This window comes from Vidua macroura, chromosome 6, assembly GCF_024509145.1.
Source record: "Vidua macroura isolate BioBank_ID:100142 chromosome 6, ASM2450914v1, whole genome shotgun sequence".
Classification (NCBI taxonomy): domain Eukaryota; kingdom Metazoa; phylum Chordata; class Aves; order Passeriformes; family Viduidae; genus Vidua; species Vidua macroura.
The window spans coordinates 3,571,845-3,592,319 of NC_071576.1; the positions used below are offsets into that span (position 1 = coordinate 3,571,845).

Here is a 20,475-nt window from a genome sequence, read left to right on the forward strand (position 1 = left end):
GAGAGCTGCTCATTCCTGGCAGCCCCAAGGATGTCAGAGGGTCCCTCCCAAAGAGGCCTGGTGGCTCTGGAGCCTCTGGTTGTAAAAAGTGGCTGCTCCCTGTCCAGGAAATTGGGGCTGAGAGTCACCTCTCCAGAAGGTGTGTCCTCATTGAGGAGCTGTGCCACCAGGTCCAGGAGTTGTATGAGAATGTAAGAAGGTTGTGTGGCCTTCATGGGAACGAGAAACCTCATCAAGTTCAACAATCCAGGTGCAAGGTGCTGCTCCTGGGTCAGGGCAGTCCCAGGTGTGAGTACAAACTGGGAGAAGTCATTGAGGACAGCCCTGCAGAGGAGGACTTGGGAGTTGTGGTGGATGAAAAGAGGGCTGTGAGCCAGCCATGGGTGCTCACAGTCCAGAGGGACAACTGAGTCCAAAACTGCTTCAAAACAGGAGTGGGCAGCAGGTCAAGGGATGTGATTCTCCCCCCACATGGTGCCCAGAGCAGCTGTGGCTGCCCCATCCCTGGAAGTATCCAAAGCCAGGTTGGATGAGGCTGGGAGCAGCCTGGGATAGAGGAAGGTGTCCCTGCCCTTGACCAGGGGTTGAAACTGGATGGACTTTGAGGTCCCTTCCAACCTGAGCCTCTCAAGGGTTCTGTGAAATAGGATGTTTTCAGAGAGCCCAGAGACTCAGAAGTCTGAATTCTTCCCTGCATCAGGGATCCCAGTGGGGTCTGCACCACCTCTCACAAGGAGTCAGAAGTGAATAAAAGAGGGAGACTGGGAAGTGGCCACTGTCCATCCAAGGAGGAATATTCCCATCCCTCCTGAAGACTTGACATTAATAATAAGCTGTGAGTGATTGTAGTGGGTGGCTCCCTGCTGCAGGGGACAGACACATCCACCTGCCCATCTGACAGGTTGGCCACAGGAGGTTGTTGCCTGCCAGGGACTGGAATTGGAGATGTCACAGAAGGACTGCCAAGAGAGTTTAAAGGTCAAGATAAAGTTCATGAGGTTACTGATTACTGTTGTGGATAAAACAAAAAAAAAGAACATTTATTGATGGCTAGAATAGTAAAATAATAGTAGGAAACAAGCATAAACCCAGCGTCTTCTCTCTCCAGTTTCATGACCTGCTCTGCCATGGAGCACCCCTTACCCTTCCCTGGCCTTGGTGGGGTTTTTCCTCATTGTCTCTCTGTCAGGTGTTTTTCACCCTTTCTTCAATGTTTCCTCAGTGGTGCCACTTGGTTCAGTGATGGGCTGAGCCACATCCTGTGGTGGGACATGAGGAGCAGGCTGGAAAGGGCCTGGGGTAGCCCTGACCTCTTCCAGTAGAAGCTCTGTTTGAACCTGACATTAATTAGTGGTTGTTTTTTTTTTTTTTGGGGGGGGGGGTTGTGTTGGGTTTTTTTTTGTTTGGTTTTTTTTTTTGGTGGTTTTTTTTTTGGGGTTTTTTTTTTTTTTTTTTTTGGTTTTTTTTTTTTTTTTGTCTTAGATTGTAACCTGTTCTTTAGGAGCTTTTATGCTTTGTTTTATAAGACACAGCTGGAAAGCCCAGTGAATCCCAAACTTATTCAGAGGGTGTGGGTGGTGGTGTGTCCTGTTTGTTGGTGGGTGGGTGGGCTGTTTTTAGATGTTCCTAAGGAATCTGTTCTGGTGGAAGTTTGCAGATGTAATGAGGCATTTTGTTCCAAAATGTGCTGTGAAAAATAGTTTGAACTTCTTTCTGTGTAAATCTGTCCTGAAGTTGGGTATACTTGGATAGCTCTTTCCCTAAGTGCAGAGCAGACTTTTTTGTAAAGTGCTGACCTATAAATTTGAGATTTCTGAGGTCAGCATTTTTGCATTGTCCTTGCAAGGTGGAAGATAGTTCTCTGTGAAAGTGTGACATTGGGGCACCAGCAGTGGCCTACTTTAGACAAAAGTTTGAAAAGATTTAAGGTTTTGTGACAATTCATGAGACGCTGATACTAAAAACAGCAGAAAATGCTCTTATGTGAGAACAAGTGGATTCAGGAATGTGATAGGAAAAAATTGGGCATTTTGAATGACAGAAATCATGGAATCATAGAATGTTAAGGAGTTGGAAGGGTCCTTAAAGATCATCTCATCCCAACCTCCTGCCATGTGCAGGAACTTCTCCCACTGGATCAGATTGCTTAAGGCCTTATCCAACCTATCCAAATATTTGCAAGTGATGGCACAGTTACTTCTAAAGCTCTTTTTTGGTACTATTATATTTAATCTAGTGTTTGTGCTGCTGAGTAAGGTTTGCTGAATTTGGATTTGGAGACCCTTAGGAAAAATCTGGACACTTTAGAGATGCCTAATGGATATTGTAACCTCTCAGCCCTGCAGTGAACTGGCAGAATGGATTCATGTGGATGAAACTGCATCGTTCTGCTTTGTCTTTTGTGTGTCTGTGTGGGTTTGGTTTGCTTGGGGTTTTTTGGGGAGTGTTTTTTGGGGGATCTTTTGTGCCTCTGTCTCTGCTGAAAAGGTATCCACAGTGGTACAGGACAGAGAAATGCACAAAATAACTTTTTTGTTAAAGGGTAAGATTCCACAGAAGTAAATAAAAATGAATTACCCCTTATTTTGCTAAACTGTGTAGGTCTGGATGTGTGATCAGGGAATATGGTCTCAGAAAGGAGAATTGGCAACTCTAGGGCTGGTCCAAACCAGTTAAAGCCATAGAAACCTGGTAAAGCCATATTTTGTTCAGTGAATTGAGTTTTAAAGCTGATAAAATTAGTGCTCAGCATTGAGTCACCTGCTGTGGGGTTTTCCTTGTTAGCAGAGTTCTAAAGAAGGAACTGTATTTATTTATTTGCTGAATATTTAGAAGTCAGCTATAGTTTTTTTTCTGCTATTTTAGAAGCCATTTCATACCCCATGGAGAGATGTGCAGGAGCAATTATTCCTGTGCATTTTGTGCCATGCTGCAGGGGGCCTTCTTCCCTTATGTAGTGTCCTGTATGAGATTTTTTTTTTTGCTGTCCTAGTGACATTTTATTTTGTTACTATTTCCCAATCAAAAAGCCAGTCCTATGCTGGAGTACACAGATGCAGAGATACACAAAGATACACTTGTAATCAGAGTTTTGCAACTGAGTTTATTTCTGTTGTGTTACAAGATCTGCCCTGAAACTGGAGAAGGAAACTTTAGGAATTAAAATGGGTCACTAACAAACTGTTCCTGGTGAACTGGTGAGGAATTTCTGTCGGGCAGGGCATGTGATGGTCACTTTATGAGCTGTCACAGCATAAACAAATCCACCCTCTGTGTGCCAAAGTCAGTCATGTGCACCTCTCCAGGATCCCTGCTACCACAGGCAAAACAGGGTGATGAAATGATCGTTGGCAATCCTAATCTGCCACGTTGGGGTTGTAATAATAATAATAATAATAATAATCAGGATCTTCTTTAGCAGGCTTATGTTGTGTTCTTGAAAAAGATGGGATTCTTCTTGCTGGCTTTGACTGGCTGTCTCTAAAGTAGGACAGGTTGGCTCTCTTCTGGTGTGTGTTCAGGTTGATCTTTCATAGAGGCAGCCTGGATTTCTGCCTCTGGTGTTTGTCCTGAAACTCCCCTTTCACGTCAGTTCTGCATCTTGCAGTCTTTTCTACCCATCTTTGCATGTGCAGGAGCAATCCAGCGAGACCTCAGCCTCACAAAACCAGGGCACGACGTCTCCAGAGCTCAGGGAGTGCTGCTCTACTATATTTGGAACCAGCTCTATTGCTTCTATAATAGGAAGGCTTCTGGAAGCTTTCTCCTTCCTCTCGCCCCAAGAAAGTAGCCTTTCAGCTGAGCTTTCATTAATTCACAATCTGCATGGCAAAACAGATGGAGTTTTATAGGCTAAATAATTCAGTTGTGGCTCGTGGGTCATGTGGCCTCGAGTGTGGTGTGTTCAGGGAGGATTTTTGCCTGTGCCCCATGAGCTGAGGGTGCAGCAGCCACAGCCCCATTCCCAGGGGCTTTGCCACCCCCAGTTTGTCATTCAGGGCACGCGACGGTGCCAAGGGGTGCCAAGGCAGCTTTCTAGAAAGCAGAGTGATGTGTGAGCCCCGTGTGTTTGTCACCAGAGCTGCAGCAGCACTGCCCAGTGAGGGATTTACTGGTTTTGTTTTCCTCTTGGATCAAGCAGAACAAATCTAATGAGCCAGTTCTTAACTTCTTCCCAGCTGAGCAGCGAGTGATGTCCTTACTCAAATTGTGCAAGGCAGCTGAAACCTTTCAGGAATAGCTGAACAAGGGAAACACTTGTAATATTATTTTTCCCAATACTCATACAGGGCTAAGAGGGTGCAGCAGAGCTTGTCTTTATTTTCTTTTTCCCTTCTGAGATTTTCCTTTTGAAGGGACAACTTAGTCCTTCCAATTCTTATCCCACCTAGAGAGAAAACATGTGAGCCACAAATGTGGAGCCTTTCATTCTTTCTTGACGTGATCTTGGAAGGAAAACAGGTTCTCCCTGTAGTGCTTCATTGGAATAAGCATTTCACATGCTTATCAGTACAGCAAGTGTAGTGCTGTTTGACAGCAGTGAGGAGTCAAATGTTGCCTTGGAGCCCTGCATGCTCATTTCCCTGCTTCTGAAACACTCTGCACTTTGCCCACTGTGCATTCAGAAGCTTTCCTTTCCTCTAAAAGGACCTGAAATCCACTTTACAGCAGACACATTTTCCAGCATGATTCCAGGTGTGGATTGGAGATGGCTGAGTCCAGTCTGGGTTTCTGAGAACCTTGCCCTCCTGGGCTTTGTGAGTTCCTGCCAGGTCAGGGGTAAGTGGCTTCAGGGAGCTGACTACTTTGGGTTAATTCTGTCCTGATCCAGCTCCTTGGGAGGCTTCAAGTGAAAAATCAAACAGGGAGGCAGTGCTGATAAAGGGGAAGGTGTGATAGAATAAACAGGCCCAGCTCCTGGAGTCTTTCCTCATAAGAGAGGTGCTCCAGATCCCTCATTGTCTTTGTGGCCTCTGCTGATTCTGCTAACATGGGAATCTTCAGTTTTCATTTAAATTGCTGCTCTGTCCAGTGGGATCCAAGGACGGGAGCTTGGAGGAGCTTTGGGAAGGAAGGGCTGGAGTGAATTTGGTGGGGAAATGAGCAAAGGGCAATGGTTACCAGGTCCTGCTGCTGTGCCAGCTCTGGTTCCTGGTGCTTGGCAGAAGTGCCATCAGGTGGTTTTGGTGTGAGAGTAGACGCAGGAAGCTCCCCCACATTAATTCCACCTTGTGCCCCTGTGGCAGTTTCATTGCCTTTCGATCAGATAATACCAGACCTGATGGACCATGAAACAGAGGGGAAGCTGAGCACACAAGGTTTCACAAGGCAAATGATGCCTGTGATGGCTCCTTTGGGGTTAAAAGGCAGTTCTTTAGGTGTTTTAAATATGTAGATATTACCTGAAGAATGGTTAAAAAGAGATGGTTGTGTTCCTGTAGGTGTCTGAGAGGCTGAGGACCTGGTGTGTCAAACACCTCATTTCAGACCTAGCCTGGGATCCTTCCCAGTGGGAGTGTTGGCATGAGGAAAGACTTTGTGCCAAAGCCTCTTGCCTAGGAGAGTCTGGTGCTGTTATAGGTGTCCTGAAGGGTGTTTGGGGAGGGATGACTTGGCTGGGGGATGGCAGAATTGCTTGTCTGGTGAATTACTCTTTTGGAGACAAGGATCATGTAACAACCTAAGATTGAGCTCCATGGTGGGAGAGAGGACATGGAACCCGGTTCTTTGCAAAAAAACAAACACACTTATCTTTATAAAGCCTCAGCACTGACTTTTTCCACCCTAATGACTGTTTTTGTTATTAACTCCTCTGAATTCTGCTCTGAAACGCTGCTGCTTCCTTCTGCATCCTGAGTATGCTGAAGCTCTTTGCCCAGCTGATCCAGAGTGACATCCCTATGGAACATCCCAAAGCTTGCCCTGCATGGAGGTGGGGTGGTCAAATGTGTTTTTACACACGTTTTTACCCAGCAGGGCGATTGTTGCTCAGATCCAGTCCCGAGGCCATGGCCTCCTTTCAAGAAAGTAAATTTTCTGAGAGGATGTGCCCACCCTTTGAACTGGTTTGTTGATCAGTTACTGTTGCTACAGCTAAAACACACTTGCACTTGCAAAAAATATCAAAAGCTGTGGTGAATTGCTACACAGCTGAGAAGACCTTGACTGCAGCCTGGTTGAGTTGATACATTTGTTTTTCTAGGCTGCAGCAGTGCTCAAACCTGGTGATAAGACAGGGAATTTTGTGGGACCGTTCCCTGAGCTCCTCTCGTCCGCGGCTGAGAGGATGTGATGCTTTCTGCTGCCAAAACCAGAGTCCTTCCCACATCTTGTGCAGAAAGGCATATGTTTGGGGGTGGTTTCAGAGAGGGAGAAGAACACGATTAGGGTTTTAACTTCCTCTTCTGTTTTGTTTCTCTGTGCATCTGTATTTCAGTTTTTTGGGCTGTACCTGACTCTGTGCAAAACTTAACAAATCGGCTGCAGCTCCTTCTGCTAAAGATCAGCCTTGGTACAGAAACAGTGGTAGTTAAAAGGCAGTAAGTATATCTGCTAGCTTAAATGCTGTTTTTTTTTTTTTTTTTTTTTTTTTCTCTCTTTTCCTTTTTTTTTAATTCACAAGTACAGCTTTTTACTCCTCACACAGTAGGAATTTGTCAGGAGCTTGCTGGCATTAATAGTCTATTTCAGCTCTTTTCTATAGCCCAGCAGCTACAGAGGGGGGGAAAAAGCATGCTTTGTATGGAGCTGTGGTTGGGTCTGTGCTGCAGTGCCCATCTGAACTTGGCTGTGTCTATTTTGTCAGCTTTTGCTTCCCTCTAGTAGTTGCTGGTCCCTTCCTAAACTCACGAAATCCCACCATACAATGCCTGTGCTTGGATCAGGGTTCTGGCTGCTCCTGACCTGAACCACTTCTCTTGATGGTTTTGCTTCTCGAGCTCTTTACTGTAAATAAGATACCTTTGGGTTTCAACTCTTGTCTGGCTTTTTATCTTCTCAATTGATCTCCAGAGGAGTGGGACTAGGACAAAACACATGGTATTCTTAACCAGGGATCCATGGAGAGGGTGTAAGCTATTGGAAAAGTGAGTGGCATTCCTGAAATGGTGTGGTTGCGTTTATTTGGGTGTGGATATAATCATGCTTCTGTGATACAGTTCCTGCTGAGTTTGAAATGCTAGTGTTAGTAAAGCCAGAAGGAGAGCCAGACAAAAGCTTGGAGAAAAGTCAGAATTTCAGTGCCTCTTAGTGATGGTTCATGGGAAAGTAATGATTTTGTGTTTGATTTTCCTAAAGCACTGGGCATATGCTTTTTCTTCTCTGTGAATTACTGTTTGTGAATATATATCTTTACAGCATGAGAACATCAGAAACATCTGGTTTTGTGCCTAGGTTTCACTCAGAGGTAGGTCCTTGTTAGAGACTCTGGGTAGCCTGATAAAAATGGTGTTTAACTACAAAGTTTCAATTTCTGCTGTTGCTGATCGTGGCAACCTAATTCCTGGTCTTCCTGAATCCCTGGAGCAGAGGACATGCTCTCTTCCTCCTGCTCTGCCACTGCCCTGCCTTCGTCCTCTCCACCCCACACGTTTCTTAGCCTTGTGTAGAGCTCAGCAGAGATTTCTTCATGAAGACTGGAATGTGCTTATATAATATTTTATATATTATTTTAGGCCCCTGCTACTCAAATGTAGGCAAACGCTTAACCTCTTATTCGCCATCATTAGACGAACCGTGGAATTGCTGTAGCAGACATCAAGTCAGGTGGATCTAAACCAGCTTCTGTTTTTCCTGCCTGGAAGGTTCATCCTTCATCATTTTCCTGGCAAGTGTGGCTACCAAGAGCAGGTTTTCCAGGCCAGGAGTGTTTAGTGGGAGCATTGGTTGTGAACCACACTGGTGAAGCAGAGCTGGGCTGGGCGTAGTGAGGGCTCTTCTGCGTGGGAGGCATCGGGAAGGGGGTGATGTGAGAGGCTCAATCTCTGCAAAAGCAGGGGTAGGACAGCAGTAGGAACGCTGGGCAGAGCTGCTGAAAAGGAGAGAGCAACCTGCTGCACTAAATCACAGCTCCCCTGTGGACACAGCTCCATAGTGAGCATCCTCAAATGGCATTCCTGTATTACGGCATCATTGTGCACAGTCCTCTAGAGAGGAAGCAAATGGTCTCTAAAACAATCTGCTGGCACTCAGGCTGGATTATTTGAGGTTTTCCAGGGCTCTTTTGCTGTGTCACTCTTCCCTTTAATGTTCCAGCTTGAAGGTTGTTGTTCTTTCTCCATCAAAGTGCGTTAAAGCGCCGGTAAGAGTGCCTGCTCCAAGGACAAGGTGGAGAAGGCAGCAGCCCAGGGAGAACAAGAGATACTGCAGAACAGCTTTGTTTCGGTGTAATCTGTCTTATCTGCACGTGATGCAAAGACAGGGCAGTTTTCACAAGACTTGGAGGCTGCGTGGTGACATGTTTTCTGTCTTCTTATAAAATCCACCACGTTATTTTGATTAGAGCGCTAACGTAACTCCTGGCAGCTTCAAATCTCACTGCTAGCAGCTACTTCCCTCCAAAGCCTGATGTGGTGCTAACAAGCAGGGAGATCTTGTGCGTCCTGTTTACATGGAGCTGGGAAGACAGCGTGTTCCGTGGGAGGTGCCAAGGTAGCTCTGCAGTCGGATATAAGGTGAAAAAACTCCGTGTGTGCAGACAGGCTGTGGTGGGGCGTGTTCATTTGTGTTTGGTGGTGTTCAGGAACTCCAGCTGCAACACTGGCATGATGATGTTAAGTTCTTTTATATCTGAATATGTATCTTTTATATCTATGCATGAGTAGCATGTTTGTGTTTGTATATATTTATATTTATATCCATTCTCTCTCATGGGAAAGTCCACGTCCTGATCATCTGCCCTTGTGATCTTCTCATGTAGCTCTCTGTTGTTCAGTTTTTAGGTGGCAGAGACACGGTGGAGCTGAGTGTGGGGCAGGCAGAGCTGATGGGGGAGCCTGGGGTGTAGCCCAGGATGGACTGGCTGTGACGACGACGTGCCTTAGCCGGAGAGGTCGTTACCATGAAGAGTTCCTGCAGAGCTGGCCTCCACAGGGAACCGCTGAATTCCACATCCTCCACCTTCCATCAAGTCAAACGGTACGAACACACACTGGCTGCTCTGCCTGCAGCTGAGGGTTCAGCACTGATCTTAGCCTTCTTCTATTGTCTTGTGCTGTCACTCAAATGTTTGCTCGAAATTCTGACTTCCAGGTGGTGTTTAAGGGAAATGTTGTAATGGCTTAAGGGCAGAAATGTTCTTTGACGTTTTTGTTTGATAATGACAACTACAGATTCACTGCAGCTGGTAGTGTACTTGCAGAAATCCTTGGGTTTTCTAGCAACAGCTGTAAATTAGTTTGGGAAACATGACTTTGAAGTAAAATTTAATTGGTGAAAGGCTCTTCTGAGTAGGCTTTAAAACATGCAGGCAGCTTAAAGCAAGTGAAAATGCTGGCAGTCATTGTTGTGGTTTGTCTTACTATGGACTAAGTAATTAGATTAGTTTAAGCTCAGATTTTGCATTGCTCACTCTCCTGTGTCTCTTATTAAGGAGAAATGCACGATTGATTTCAAACACTTGTGCTTATGTGACAATTAAGTGAATGCCTCTCACTGTGTCTCCTTATAGGAACACCATGCAGAACAACTTGTCCTCGTGCAAATGCAAGGACATGCCAGTTTGCCGGAGTTCAAACTACTTCAAAATGTTTTTTTGTTTTTTTTTTTTATTCTTTTTCTGAAACCAAGGCTCTTAAACTTCCTCAGTCTGGAGGAAGAGCGCCAGCTTTTTGGTTTCTAAAGGCTGTGTGGGTTTAAAGCAAACTTTTAACCTTTGTTCTTTGTGGTTGTGCAGACAGCATATACTTGCTATGTTAGTCTCATGGTAATTTAGTGCTGGAAAAGACTTCCTGGGTCACCCAGCTCCTTGCTTTCCCAAGCAGCATCTCATAATCCCTTTTGTGAACTTAGTGCAGCCTAAAAACATTCACATCTTTTCTTGCATCTTTTCTTCTCTCCTCCTGTAGATTGAGCCATTACTGAAGATGACAGATCTTGCTGTGCAATTAGGAACCTTCTTTTCATTCCCAGGCTGAACATTCATGACAGTTTATGGACTCATTTGAGTTTCTGTTCCTTTATTTTCCTTCTGCCTAAGGACCGCTGCTTATTTTCAGTGGTTTACCTCTTCTTCTCCATTCTGTAAGAGGGGGTTGTAGCCCTCACCAGTGGTTTTGCTAAGTGACCCAAGTGTTCTCTTGTGGCTTCTTGAGTAGCAATTGCTGCTGTTCTCTGTGTGATGCCTCTCACAGAATATTCTCAGTCCTGGCTAAGAGTGTGTGCTGTGCTCTGGAGCTGCTCTGGCTGGAGGGCTTCTCACAGCCTCATCTGCACATCCCTAGTTCAAGGGTGTCTCTGTGGTGGCCAGTTCACCTCAGTTACTTCCAAAATTTGTTGGTGTTCCTCTTGCTGATGCATCACTGCCTGCATTTCAAAACCCTCCTCAGTTTCTGTTACTTGGGGCTTTGTGCCTCTGCTGTTTTGGAACTGCCTCTGTTTCTTTGGGTGCAGAATTAGTGCTGAGGTCATTCCTAACAAAGTCAGATGTTCCCAGGGCTGATTCTTGAGGCATGTCTTTGGTTTCCAGGCTGGTATTTTCTTATTCAGCATCACCTGGGGCTGTCTGCTGCTAAGCCAGCTCCTTTGTCTGTTTTCCCATTCCTCTGCCAATCTGTCTTAACCAGTAAATCTCTTTGTGCTCTCTGAAGTCCATGTGAGGAAGATATAGTAGATTGGTCTAAAAAGATGGCTTTTATTTGAGAACCTTGAGGTTAGTCTGGCATATTGAACTATTCCCTCTTCCCCCTTTTTCTCTGTGTCCCATTAATCCTCTTTGCTTGCAAAGCACCTTTATATTGGAATCAGAATATGAGCCCTGGAGAGGCTGTGATCATTCTCCTTCTCTTTCTCCCCTGCAGTGCCCCCTCCAATGTGCCACATGTTTATTATCTCCTATTGTTGCCTTTCAAGAGGTTTATAAATCCTGTTTCTTGGCCTGCAGTGCATGAGCCTATCTGGTTTGGATTCTAAAACTGGGATGAGCCAATCCTCACAATTTTTATGAACCTCTCTAATCCTCCTCCTGCCAATGCTCTTGTTCAGATTAACGCCTGGGCTTTTGCCCTCATCATCACCCTTACCTTCCCTCTTTAAAAATGGTGCAAAGTCAAATTTGGTATTTTGTGTTGTACTCTTGATCTCTGCCCTGCCTTTGCTTGCAACCCTATTTCTCTTTTCTCTCACAAACTGAAAAAAAAAAAAAAAACCTTTCACTATTTCTTTGTTGTTAAATATCTCTGCAGTGACTTAACATTGCTCCAGTTCTCATATTTATTCCTGGACTTTTTAGTCTCTAAGATAGAAGTTTCCAAGTGATGTGACCTGAAACTTGTGTCTGCTTCTGGTATCTTTCACAAACAAGGAACACATCCAGTTGGAGCTGCTTTGAATCTTTTGTTTGGGATGTGTTCTCAATAATGAAAACACCTTCTGACTCCTGGAGAATGCAGTGTGCAGTGAAGTCCTCCCCAGCACAGCTGAATTCATGAACCACTTTCTTTCAGTCTTGAGTTTCAAAAGGGCAACCTGATAACTTGCCTTCAGCTCTACTTTTGCTTGTTTTTATTTTGAATGCTGAGTCTGTTACTGATCGTGTGGTCCAAGGTTAATTTCTGCAACCTTTCATGTTCTCATTACACATGCACAAAAATGAAGGCTATAAATAGCATCACTCTGTGTTGGTTCGTTAGCACAAGGAATTTGTTGCACTGTGATATGAAGAAAGGTCCTCTTGCACTTGATAAATCAGGAAACAAATTAATAAATGTAAAACACTTCCAGAAGGACACTTGTCACTTACCTGTTCTGCTTTCAGCAGAAGCCCTATACAACCAACAGGTTTTGTCTTGCTGTCCCTCTGTGATTTCCCCTCATCCTCTCCCACCACAGCCACGTGTGCCATCCCATCATCTCTGAGCTACACATTTCTGGAGCAGCTGATAACCTTGAATTCCAAACCTTTCAGTTTATTTTGTTCCCTTCTGCTTTGTCATCTCTGTGTCATGTCTGGTGTGGTTGGGAAGCAGGGCTTTGAGCTTCCTGAGGCTCAGCACAGAATTGCTGCTACATCTCTCCCTTCATGGTGAGTGCTTCTATACAAAAGCCTGGCAAAGCTGTGGCACTTCCTCCTGTACAAAATCAGGAGGTAGCCAAGGCAACTGTGCTTTACTGAAGGGTGGGTGTGTGTTTAGTGTAAAACATGGTCAAAACATTGATGGGTGGGAGCCCTCAAGGTGGAGTGGTCTGTGTTGGGCTTGGGGGTGCATTCTGTCACCCAAAACCTCTGTGCTGCAGATGCTGGGCTCTGTGGGATGGATTTTCTGGCTGTGCTGGGTGCAGCTGTATTTGGGTGTTGTCTCCCCCAAAACCAGGTTATCTGAGCACCTGATGCAGGTGAACAAGCTGGGGAGGGACCCAGCCTTAGGAGTTTGGTTTTTACACAGTGCATTTAGCTCCTCAGCTCTGCTGGGCCAGCTCTGCCCCACGGTTTTGGCATTCTTCCACTTGCCCCAGGCTGGCCACTGGAGCAGAGAGCTCTCCTTCAGCAGCCACATGCCTTCTGTTTGCCTTCAAATCCCTCTCTAATCCCTGCTGGCTCTCCCTTTGCTGCAAGAGGCATTTTGGAGGTGTTGGGAGGTGGGTCAGGAGCAGTTGCTTCTCCAAGGGGAGTGGGTTTTCAGGAAATCAGATGCTTCCACAGCTGCCAGAGTCAAACCCACCCCTGCTCTGGAGCTTCCCAGCCCTCCTTTCTGTGAGCTTGGACCCTTGCCATGCTCCAGAACAAACTCCATGAGTGCAGAGTGCCTTCCATCCTGGGACTTTCCCCGGCAGAATCCATGGAATGCCTTTGAAGCAGCTCTCTGTCTGCTCTGCCTTGCCCTGGCAGTGCAGAGGGGATGGAAATGGTACTGGAGATGGAGCCCAAAGGACCCACCAAGCCCTTCCAGAAATAACAAGTGGTTGACTGTGGTTAACTCCCACTCAGTGCTCAGTCCTTGCTAATTGTCAGTGTCCTTTATGGAGGAGGAAAACTCTATGGACAGACAGCTGGGATGCCAAGGAAGAGGAATGCTTTGCCAGAGGTGTGGGGTTTTTATTGTTGTTGATTTTTTTAAAATTTTTTTTTTGGCTTCTGCCTTGTGTTAGTACATCCTGAGGGGTTTTTCAGAGATGTAGTTGGCACTGGGTGTGCAGTCAGCAACGTGAGCAGCTTTTGTCGACTGGAGTTGGTGTTTACAAGGAGAAATCCATAGGAAACTTGGGGGTTTTGATGGAAATTTTCCCCCTAATAAAACCTTCTGGTGCTTTGGCCAGAAAACCTGCAGTGTGAATATGCTGTTTGTGAAGATCAGGCTTTTTTTGTCATTGTTGCTCTTGCTGGCCAGAGGAAATCTTTTGGCTTCACAGGGCATCATCAGAGTCCCTGAGCTGGGAGCTGCAAGGGGAATTAAGGCTCTCTGTGGGCCTTACAAAGGAGTTGTGAAAACTGAGTCTTTTCTAACAGTTTTGCCTCCAGCTCTGGAGTTTCCACTAAAGCAAATATATTATTGTTTTAGGCTGCTGTGATTTAGAACATACATAAACACAAAAGGATGCTGGAAGATTCTGGCCAGCTTGGCAAGTAGAATCATGGAATGATTTGGGTTGGAAAAGACCTTAAAGGCCATCTCATTCCAATCCATTGCATGGGCAGGGACACCTCCCACTAGACCAGGTTGCTCCAAGCCCCATCCAGTGTGGATTTGGACACTTTCAGGGATGGGGAGTCCACCAGTGGGTTTGGGGTCTTCCCTTGGGTGGGGAGAGGAGGGGTGTGTGAGTATCTGAGCTCATATAAAGGAATATATTTCTGTATCAACAATGTGTAGTAACCAGCTTGATAAAACTGCAGTGGAAACAAGCTGTAGTTACGACTTACAAAAACAGCAGTCTCATTCCAGCAGTGCAAGTATCCTGTTTTTCAGACACGGCTGATTAGAAATAGAAAAACTGGCCCCTTTATTTCATCAGCTTGAGGATGGAATAACAGTATAAAGGCAGCACTGCTCGTTGTTTCAGTGCTGATCATTCCTGGCAGAATTCTCTCTTATCAGCAATTTAAAACCACACATTTGGGATTGAAAACCTTTTATGTTTGCTCCTGTGGACTTCTGAAGAGTCGTTGTCTCTAAAGATAAAATTAGAGAGCTTGATAACTTAAGGGGTGGAGGAAAGCAAACAGAATTATTCTGGAATGAAGTGTCATAGGGAATATGTGACTTCACCTTTTAACAACTATTTTTGGTGGTTTTAAATATTTAAAAGCTTACCTGCAGCTGCCACAGCTCTCTGCTTGCCAGCACTGAGGAACAGGGGAGTCTGTGGGTGGGGACTGGGCTCTGGTTCATCTTCAAAGCAATTTCTGCTGGGAAGCCTTGTTCTAATTGTAGGAGCTAGAGATGAAATGTGCTGCTGATGTGCAGGGAAGAAGCTGTGATTGCCTCAAAGTTCATTCTTGATGTCCACAGCAAAGGGCGTGTGAGGTGGGGGCTCGTTTTTTCCAAGGGACACTTTCAGGTAAGGCCCATTGCTAAGATGGCTTTTAAAATGAAAGTTCTCTTCCCTGCTGCTGGAAAAACTCCGAGGCAGGTGGCAGCTGGTCTTGTGGAGTTTGCAGAGCTCTTTATAGCTGTCTGAAGTTATTAGATGAAGGTTTTCTTTAAATCCAGATCCATTAAAACATGTGCAATGAACTGAATGCTGAATTCAAATGAGGCAATTATTCTGGCAGTAAAACTTCTGACTAAGGCATAATTTTGTTATGTAAATTATAACTTTTCAACCTTAAATGGTATTGTTGGCTTAGCCAGGGACTAACTGAAACATAGGAAACATAACCTTAACCAAGAAATCTGTAGTAGGTGAGGCAGAACTTTACCCTTTGTCTTTCTCCATAGACCAGAAATAGCTGGGAGCAGCTGAACCAACTGTGCTGGCTGAACATGTCCCCTGAGCCTGTTGGGGTAACCAGTTTGGTTCTGGTTTTATTCATGTAATACCTGGTCTCACCTCCATTTGCAGCTTCTCTTAATGAAGGGTGTTGAGCTGATTGTCCTACTGGATTCCTGAAAACTGCTTGAAGAAAACCTCTTAAAAACAAGCTCAGCTCATCTTTCAAACACCTTGGCACAAAACTCATGAATGAAATTTGATCTTCTGCTCCTGGCTCAGGAGATTTCAGTATGCAAAGTCGTGTTTTAATTGTATTCACCTCTTCTCCCCAGGGTACGGTGGTGAGCAGCCACTGGAGCCTTTTTCTCCCTAGTCTGGGAAATGTCCTTCTGGAAGGGAAGGGAGGGGAAGGCTGCAGGCACTGTTCTCTGCAGCAGTTTGCTGCAGTGCTTCACCTGCTGCTCTTCTGGGCTGGGCTCTGGCCAGGCCATCTCAGTGGCCTGACCCTGCTTCACTGAAGTACAACCAGAGTGAGGCAGCCCCTGTGAAAAATGAGGCCAAAGCAAACTCCAGCAGCCTCGATTTCCCGTTCTTCTCTCCCGTGCATCTACTTCAACGCCCCGAAGTTCTATTTTTATGAGATTATTTTAGTTTTTAGCATCCGACTGAGGAGGCAAACAAAGGAGCTCGGTTGCATTTTGCAGAGGAGACTAAACTGGGAGGTGACCCAATTCCAACGAGCTGGAATTGGCACACAGGAGGCACAGGGAGAGAATTAACCCAGGGGCTGGCTGGGTGTGTCTGCAGCACTGGGATCTCTTACCCCACAGTCTCTAGGTGAGATGCAGGTGGTTTTGGCATTATCTGGTTGCAAGAGCCAGGTGATGGTCTCCCTAAAAAATCCAGAGGGAAGGAACATGACATCCACCTTTCCAGCAGCTGCTTCCTGGCTTTTAAAGCCCTGCTTGGACCAAAGAGGTGTAGAAAGGTGAACTAATCCCTTCCTCTTGATGTACCTCCCCAAAATCTCTGTGCCTGCCCTCCCTCCTTGTCACTAGAGCCAAAGGAGGAACCAGAGAAAGCAGCACAGCTACTTCTAGTCCTGGAGACTTCCTCTGCTTGGGCAGCATCACTTATAAATTTGTTGGACTTTACAGACCAATAAATTGAGGTTTTTAGTTAAAAGCTGGTTTTAGGCTAGAAACTTATTAAGTTGCCACACTTAACTCTCTTGGTGTTGGCTCTCAAGGGGAACGTGTTCAGTGCCTGAACGTATCTGTGTCAGCTCATGATAAACGTGGCGTTGACCCTGCTGCTCTTCAGCTCTAGAGCACAGAACCTCCCTGAAGTGGAGGCCTTTGAGTGCAACAACTCAAAGATTACCATGGAAACATAACCTGTAGTTAGTTCTGTAATGTGCTCATGTGATACTCCTAGGAGAAGAGCCTGGAGTCTCCTGGTGGTTGCATCCTGTGTGCAGTGCCCTGGGCTCAGCTTTGAATGGAAGGTGACTGGAGGTGTGACAGAACAGAGGAGTCTGGGGCTGCTGCTGCAGTGTCAACAGCATCCAAGGGGTCCTTCACAGCTCTGGAATTCCTGAGTGTAAAATCCCATCCTTGAGAGTGGTGTCCTCAGCTGGATGTCATGCTGCTGTCACTTTGTGGGGGGGCATTGATGTGCAACATAAGGACCCGTATGGGAAAGTCACCAAATTTGCCATTATCAATATGCTAAAGGAAAGGTTTGTTGCCCAGGGAAGTGGTGGATCCTTCATCTCTGGAAGTGTCCAAGGATGAGTTGGATGGGACTTGGAGCAACCCGAGAGAGTGGAAGTGTCCTGCTCATGGAAGGAAGCGGAATGAAATGAGCTTTAAGGTCCCTTCCAACCCAAACCATTGTGTGATTTTGGGTGTTAGTAGGAGATTAGATATCCCCTGGGATCTCTGATTAATATAATTACTCTTGCTAATTCCCCTTTTGAGCTTTAACCACATTTTATCTACTGAAAAGAGTGTGTGGTGGCTGATGTCCAGATAAAGCCTGTGACCCATGTGTGCCTTGCAACTGGATTAAGGAATGCACAGGCAGAAGGATGGCTCTAGCTCAAGAATGAACCACTAGCTTTGTTTTCACAACTGATACAACTTAAACTGTAGGATTTCTCCTTGCAACTGCCTGGAAACAGATTTCTCTAATGGGAAGTTCTCTCCTACTGCAGGAAGTTCTTCAGGGGTGGATATTGCAGCCTTGGTGGCTCTTTTCCTTTCTCATGTGGTTCCTCTTGAGGTGAGGGCTGGTGCCTGCTCTGGGCCACCTTCTCTATTTCCAGACAGGCATATTGTGCAACTATAACTTCTTCCCTCTCTGTTTTTCCAGGGTTTCTGGTATGCACTTAAAGCCATATCTCAAGTTACAGAAGAAAGAGCGATCCCCAGAAATAAGCCAGGATTCCCTGCGAGGCCACCAGGGACCAGCACAAGGAGAAAAATACACCAACTGCACCAAACTGAGCGTTTTCCCAAAACCCTCCCTCGTGACGCCATCTCAAAAGCTTCTGGGGATTATTTATCCAAATACTATGTGCAATATGAACGGGAAAGGCCCGGCGGACGGTCCAAGTGCAAGGGAAAAGAAGAACGCCCTGTCTGCCACGATCCACCAGGGGGAAGAAGGGGAAGGGCCGCTGGATGTCTGGGCTGTGGTGAAACCTGGCAACACCAAGGAGAAAATCGCCTTCTTCGCAGCCCAGCAGTGCAGCAGCAGCACCCGCACGGGCTCCATGAAAATCAAGAGCACGTGGGACATCGACGGGAGAACGGCCAAGCGCAGGAAAAAATCGGTGGATCTTAAAAAAGCCAAAATCCAACTGGAAAGGATGAGGGAGGCCAACGCCAGGTGCTCCCAGCCGGAGCCTTTCGCCTGCGGCATCGAGCACTGCTCGGTGCACTTCGGGAGCGACGGCGGGGAGGGCGCGTTCCCGGGCCGCTCGCTGTCGGTCATCGAGATGGTGGCCTTCCTGGAGCAGCGGGCCAGCGCCCTGCTGGTGGACTGTGCCAAGACCTGCACGGCCGCCTCTGCCACCAGGCCGAGCGCCCAGCCCAAGGCCGCCCTGCCCGGCTCCGACCCCTTCTCCTCGGCCGGGCCGTGCGAGGCGCACGCGGAGCGGGGCCCCGGCGAGCCGCAGGGCGAGCCCGTGCGCGTGCTGGACATGGTGGCCAAGCTGGAGTCCGAGTGCCTGAGGCGGCAGAGCGAGCGGGAGGCCGGGAGCCTCTCCCGCAACAACAGCTTCCGCAGGAACGTCGGCAGGGTGCTCCTGGCCAGCGGCACCCAGCCCCAGGGAGAGGTGGGGAAGGGGGTCCCGGCTCAGGGGGACGGCCTGGGGGAGGCAGGGGTGGCGGAGGCGGGGTATGGAGGTCGCTGTGGCCCTCTGGGTGACACCGAGCTGTGGGATGGCGGTGCCTCCGCCCAGCAGCCGTTCCCTTCGGGGCTGGATACCCGGGTGGGGAATGTGAATTCGGGACTTGCCCACGCGGTGTTGGCGATGACAGCTGGCAGGAGTGACACTGAAACGCGGGTTGAGCCTCCCAGGGCTCTGCTGTCCCCGTGTCCTGCTGCTGCCAGGCTGCCACCGGATCCCTTGCAGAGCAAGAACGCGACTGTTGATTGTACATCGAAAGAGCCTGTAATTTTCCCAAAGCATCCTGCTAGGAAGGAGCCCTTGTGCATCAGTATATCAGTCACCAAGACAGAGGAAGGGTGCAGGAAGGAGAAGCTCTCCGGTTCTGGTGAGGATTCACTCCCAGGGAGGCTGTTTTTCCTCCAGGGTGAGCAGCCTGCTGCTCAGGAGCAACAGCCACAGCGGGAGGGCACCCAGGAGAAGCCAGGGGAGGTAGCCCAAAACGAGGATGAGGATTCTCTGGCATCTGGTAGATCGTGTGTCAGAAGCAGTGTCCCTACAGAGCCATCAGCCCCTTCTGTCCCTCCCACAGAAGGGGCTTTGCAAGTACTTGATGCTTCCTGCCTAAAGCGGCAGGTTTCACATGACTTTCTGGAGACCAGGTTTAAAATCCAGCAGCTTTTGGAGCCTCAGCAGTACATGGCCTTCTTGCCTCACCACATCATCGTGAAGATCTTTGGGTTGCTTCCCACCAGGAGCCTGGTTGCCCTAAAATGCACTTGCTACTACTTCAAATTCATCATCGAGTACTACAACATCAGGCCGGCGGACTCGCGCTGGGTGCGCGACCCTCGCTACCGGGAAGACCCCTGCAAGCAGTGCAAGAAGAAATACGTGAAGGGGGACGTGTCCCTGTGCCGGTGGCACCCCAAGCCCTACTGCCAGGCTCTGCCCTACGGGCCTGGCTACTGGATGTGCTGTCACCGCTCCCAGAAGGGCATCCCGGGCTGTAAGTTGGGTCTCCATGACAATCACTGGGTCCCTGCCTGCCACAGCTTTAACCGCGCGATCCATAAGAAAACCCGAGGAGCGGGAGCAGAGGTGGAAGAGGAATATTAGTGCACAAACACTTTCCTGCAAGATTGTTTGGGAGAGGAGGAGGAGGAGGAAATTCTCATGCCTTGTGCTGTTTACAGTGTATATAATTGTCGTGATTTTTTTTTTCCCCCCACAGGGCTATGAAACTGCACATACTCAAACACAAGAGCCTTTACCTTTTAGATTAAAAGAGAGCTTTTAGTCCATCTCTGTAAATAACACTATAAAAACTAATTGTACATACAGAGTCTACAGCTGGCTGAACAAGGTAACCCCTACAATGCAGCTATCCCAGTGTTGCGGCTATAGGTGTGTGTGTTTTTAAGTGTCTTGTTTCAAAATCTGTATATCCTGTATAATATATGAATGTTTCTGAGAAGAAACTCTAAATAGGTAAAGGTCAACTTGTTTAAAGAAGCTGCAGACAACTTAACTGGACAACCTGAAACTTAGACTACAGAAGAGATCCATTATAGTAGCGTGGCAGTGGATTAAAAAAGAAAGAGAGGAATATTATTGTATAGTCAGAATATAAAAAAAGTTCTTGTCTACCTTACCCATGTTGTCTGGTTGGGTTTTTTTTTTTTACATCAATAAAATGTGCATTCTAGATCTGCCTTACCAGACTTTCTCTTGTAAGACTTTTGCCCCAAAATAAAAATGCTGTAAAACACGTGGCAGAAACTTGGTGCTGTGCTGTAGTTCAGACATGCAATGTGCTTTCTCTAGGAAACCTGTCCTACTAACAAAGGAACAAAAACCCCCCAGATCTCTAGTACTTGGAGAACTCCCTGCTGTAACATTCACAGATTCCAGCTTTTCCTTTCCTTCCTGCCAGCCCTGCGTGCAGCAGAGGCTCCTTTCATCGGGGATTCTGGTGCTAGGTGTGCAAA

At 47.0% G+C, this 20,475-nt stretch overlaps 1 protein-coding gene across 7 annotated transcripts in view; it reads left to right on the forward strand.

Moving 5' to 3' along the window:
* Nucleotides 1-20,255, forward strand: part of FBXO34 (F-box protein 34) — a 39,420-nt gene extending 19,165 nt beyond the window's left edge. For 2 of the 7 annotated variants that reach the window (XM_053980847.1, XM_053980851.1), the window contains exons 3-5: nucleotides 6,437-6,539; nucleotides 8,933-9,135; nucleotides 17,464-20,255. In XM_053980847.1, the coding sequence (XP_053836822.1) occupies nucleotides 9,059-9,135; nucleotides 17,464-19,603 (2,217 nt within the window). In that variant the 5' untranslated portion in view covers nucleotides 6,437-6,539; nucleotides 8,933-9,058 and the 3' untranslated portion in view covers nucleotides 19,604-20,255. The other 5 variants (XM_053980850.1, XM_053980853.1, XM_053980852.1 and 2 more) reach the window with 5 other exon arrangements.
* The last annotated feature ends 220 nt before the right edge of the window (nucleotides 20,256-20,475 follow it).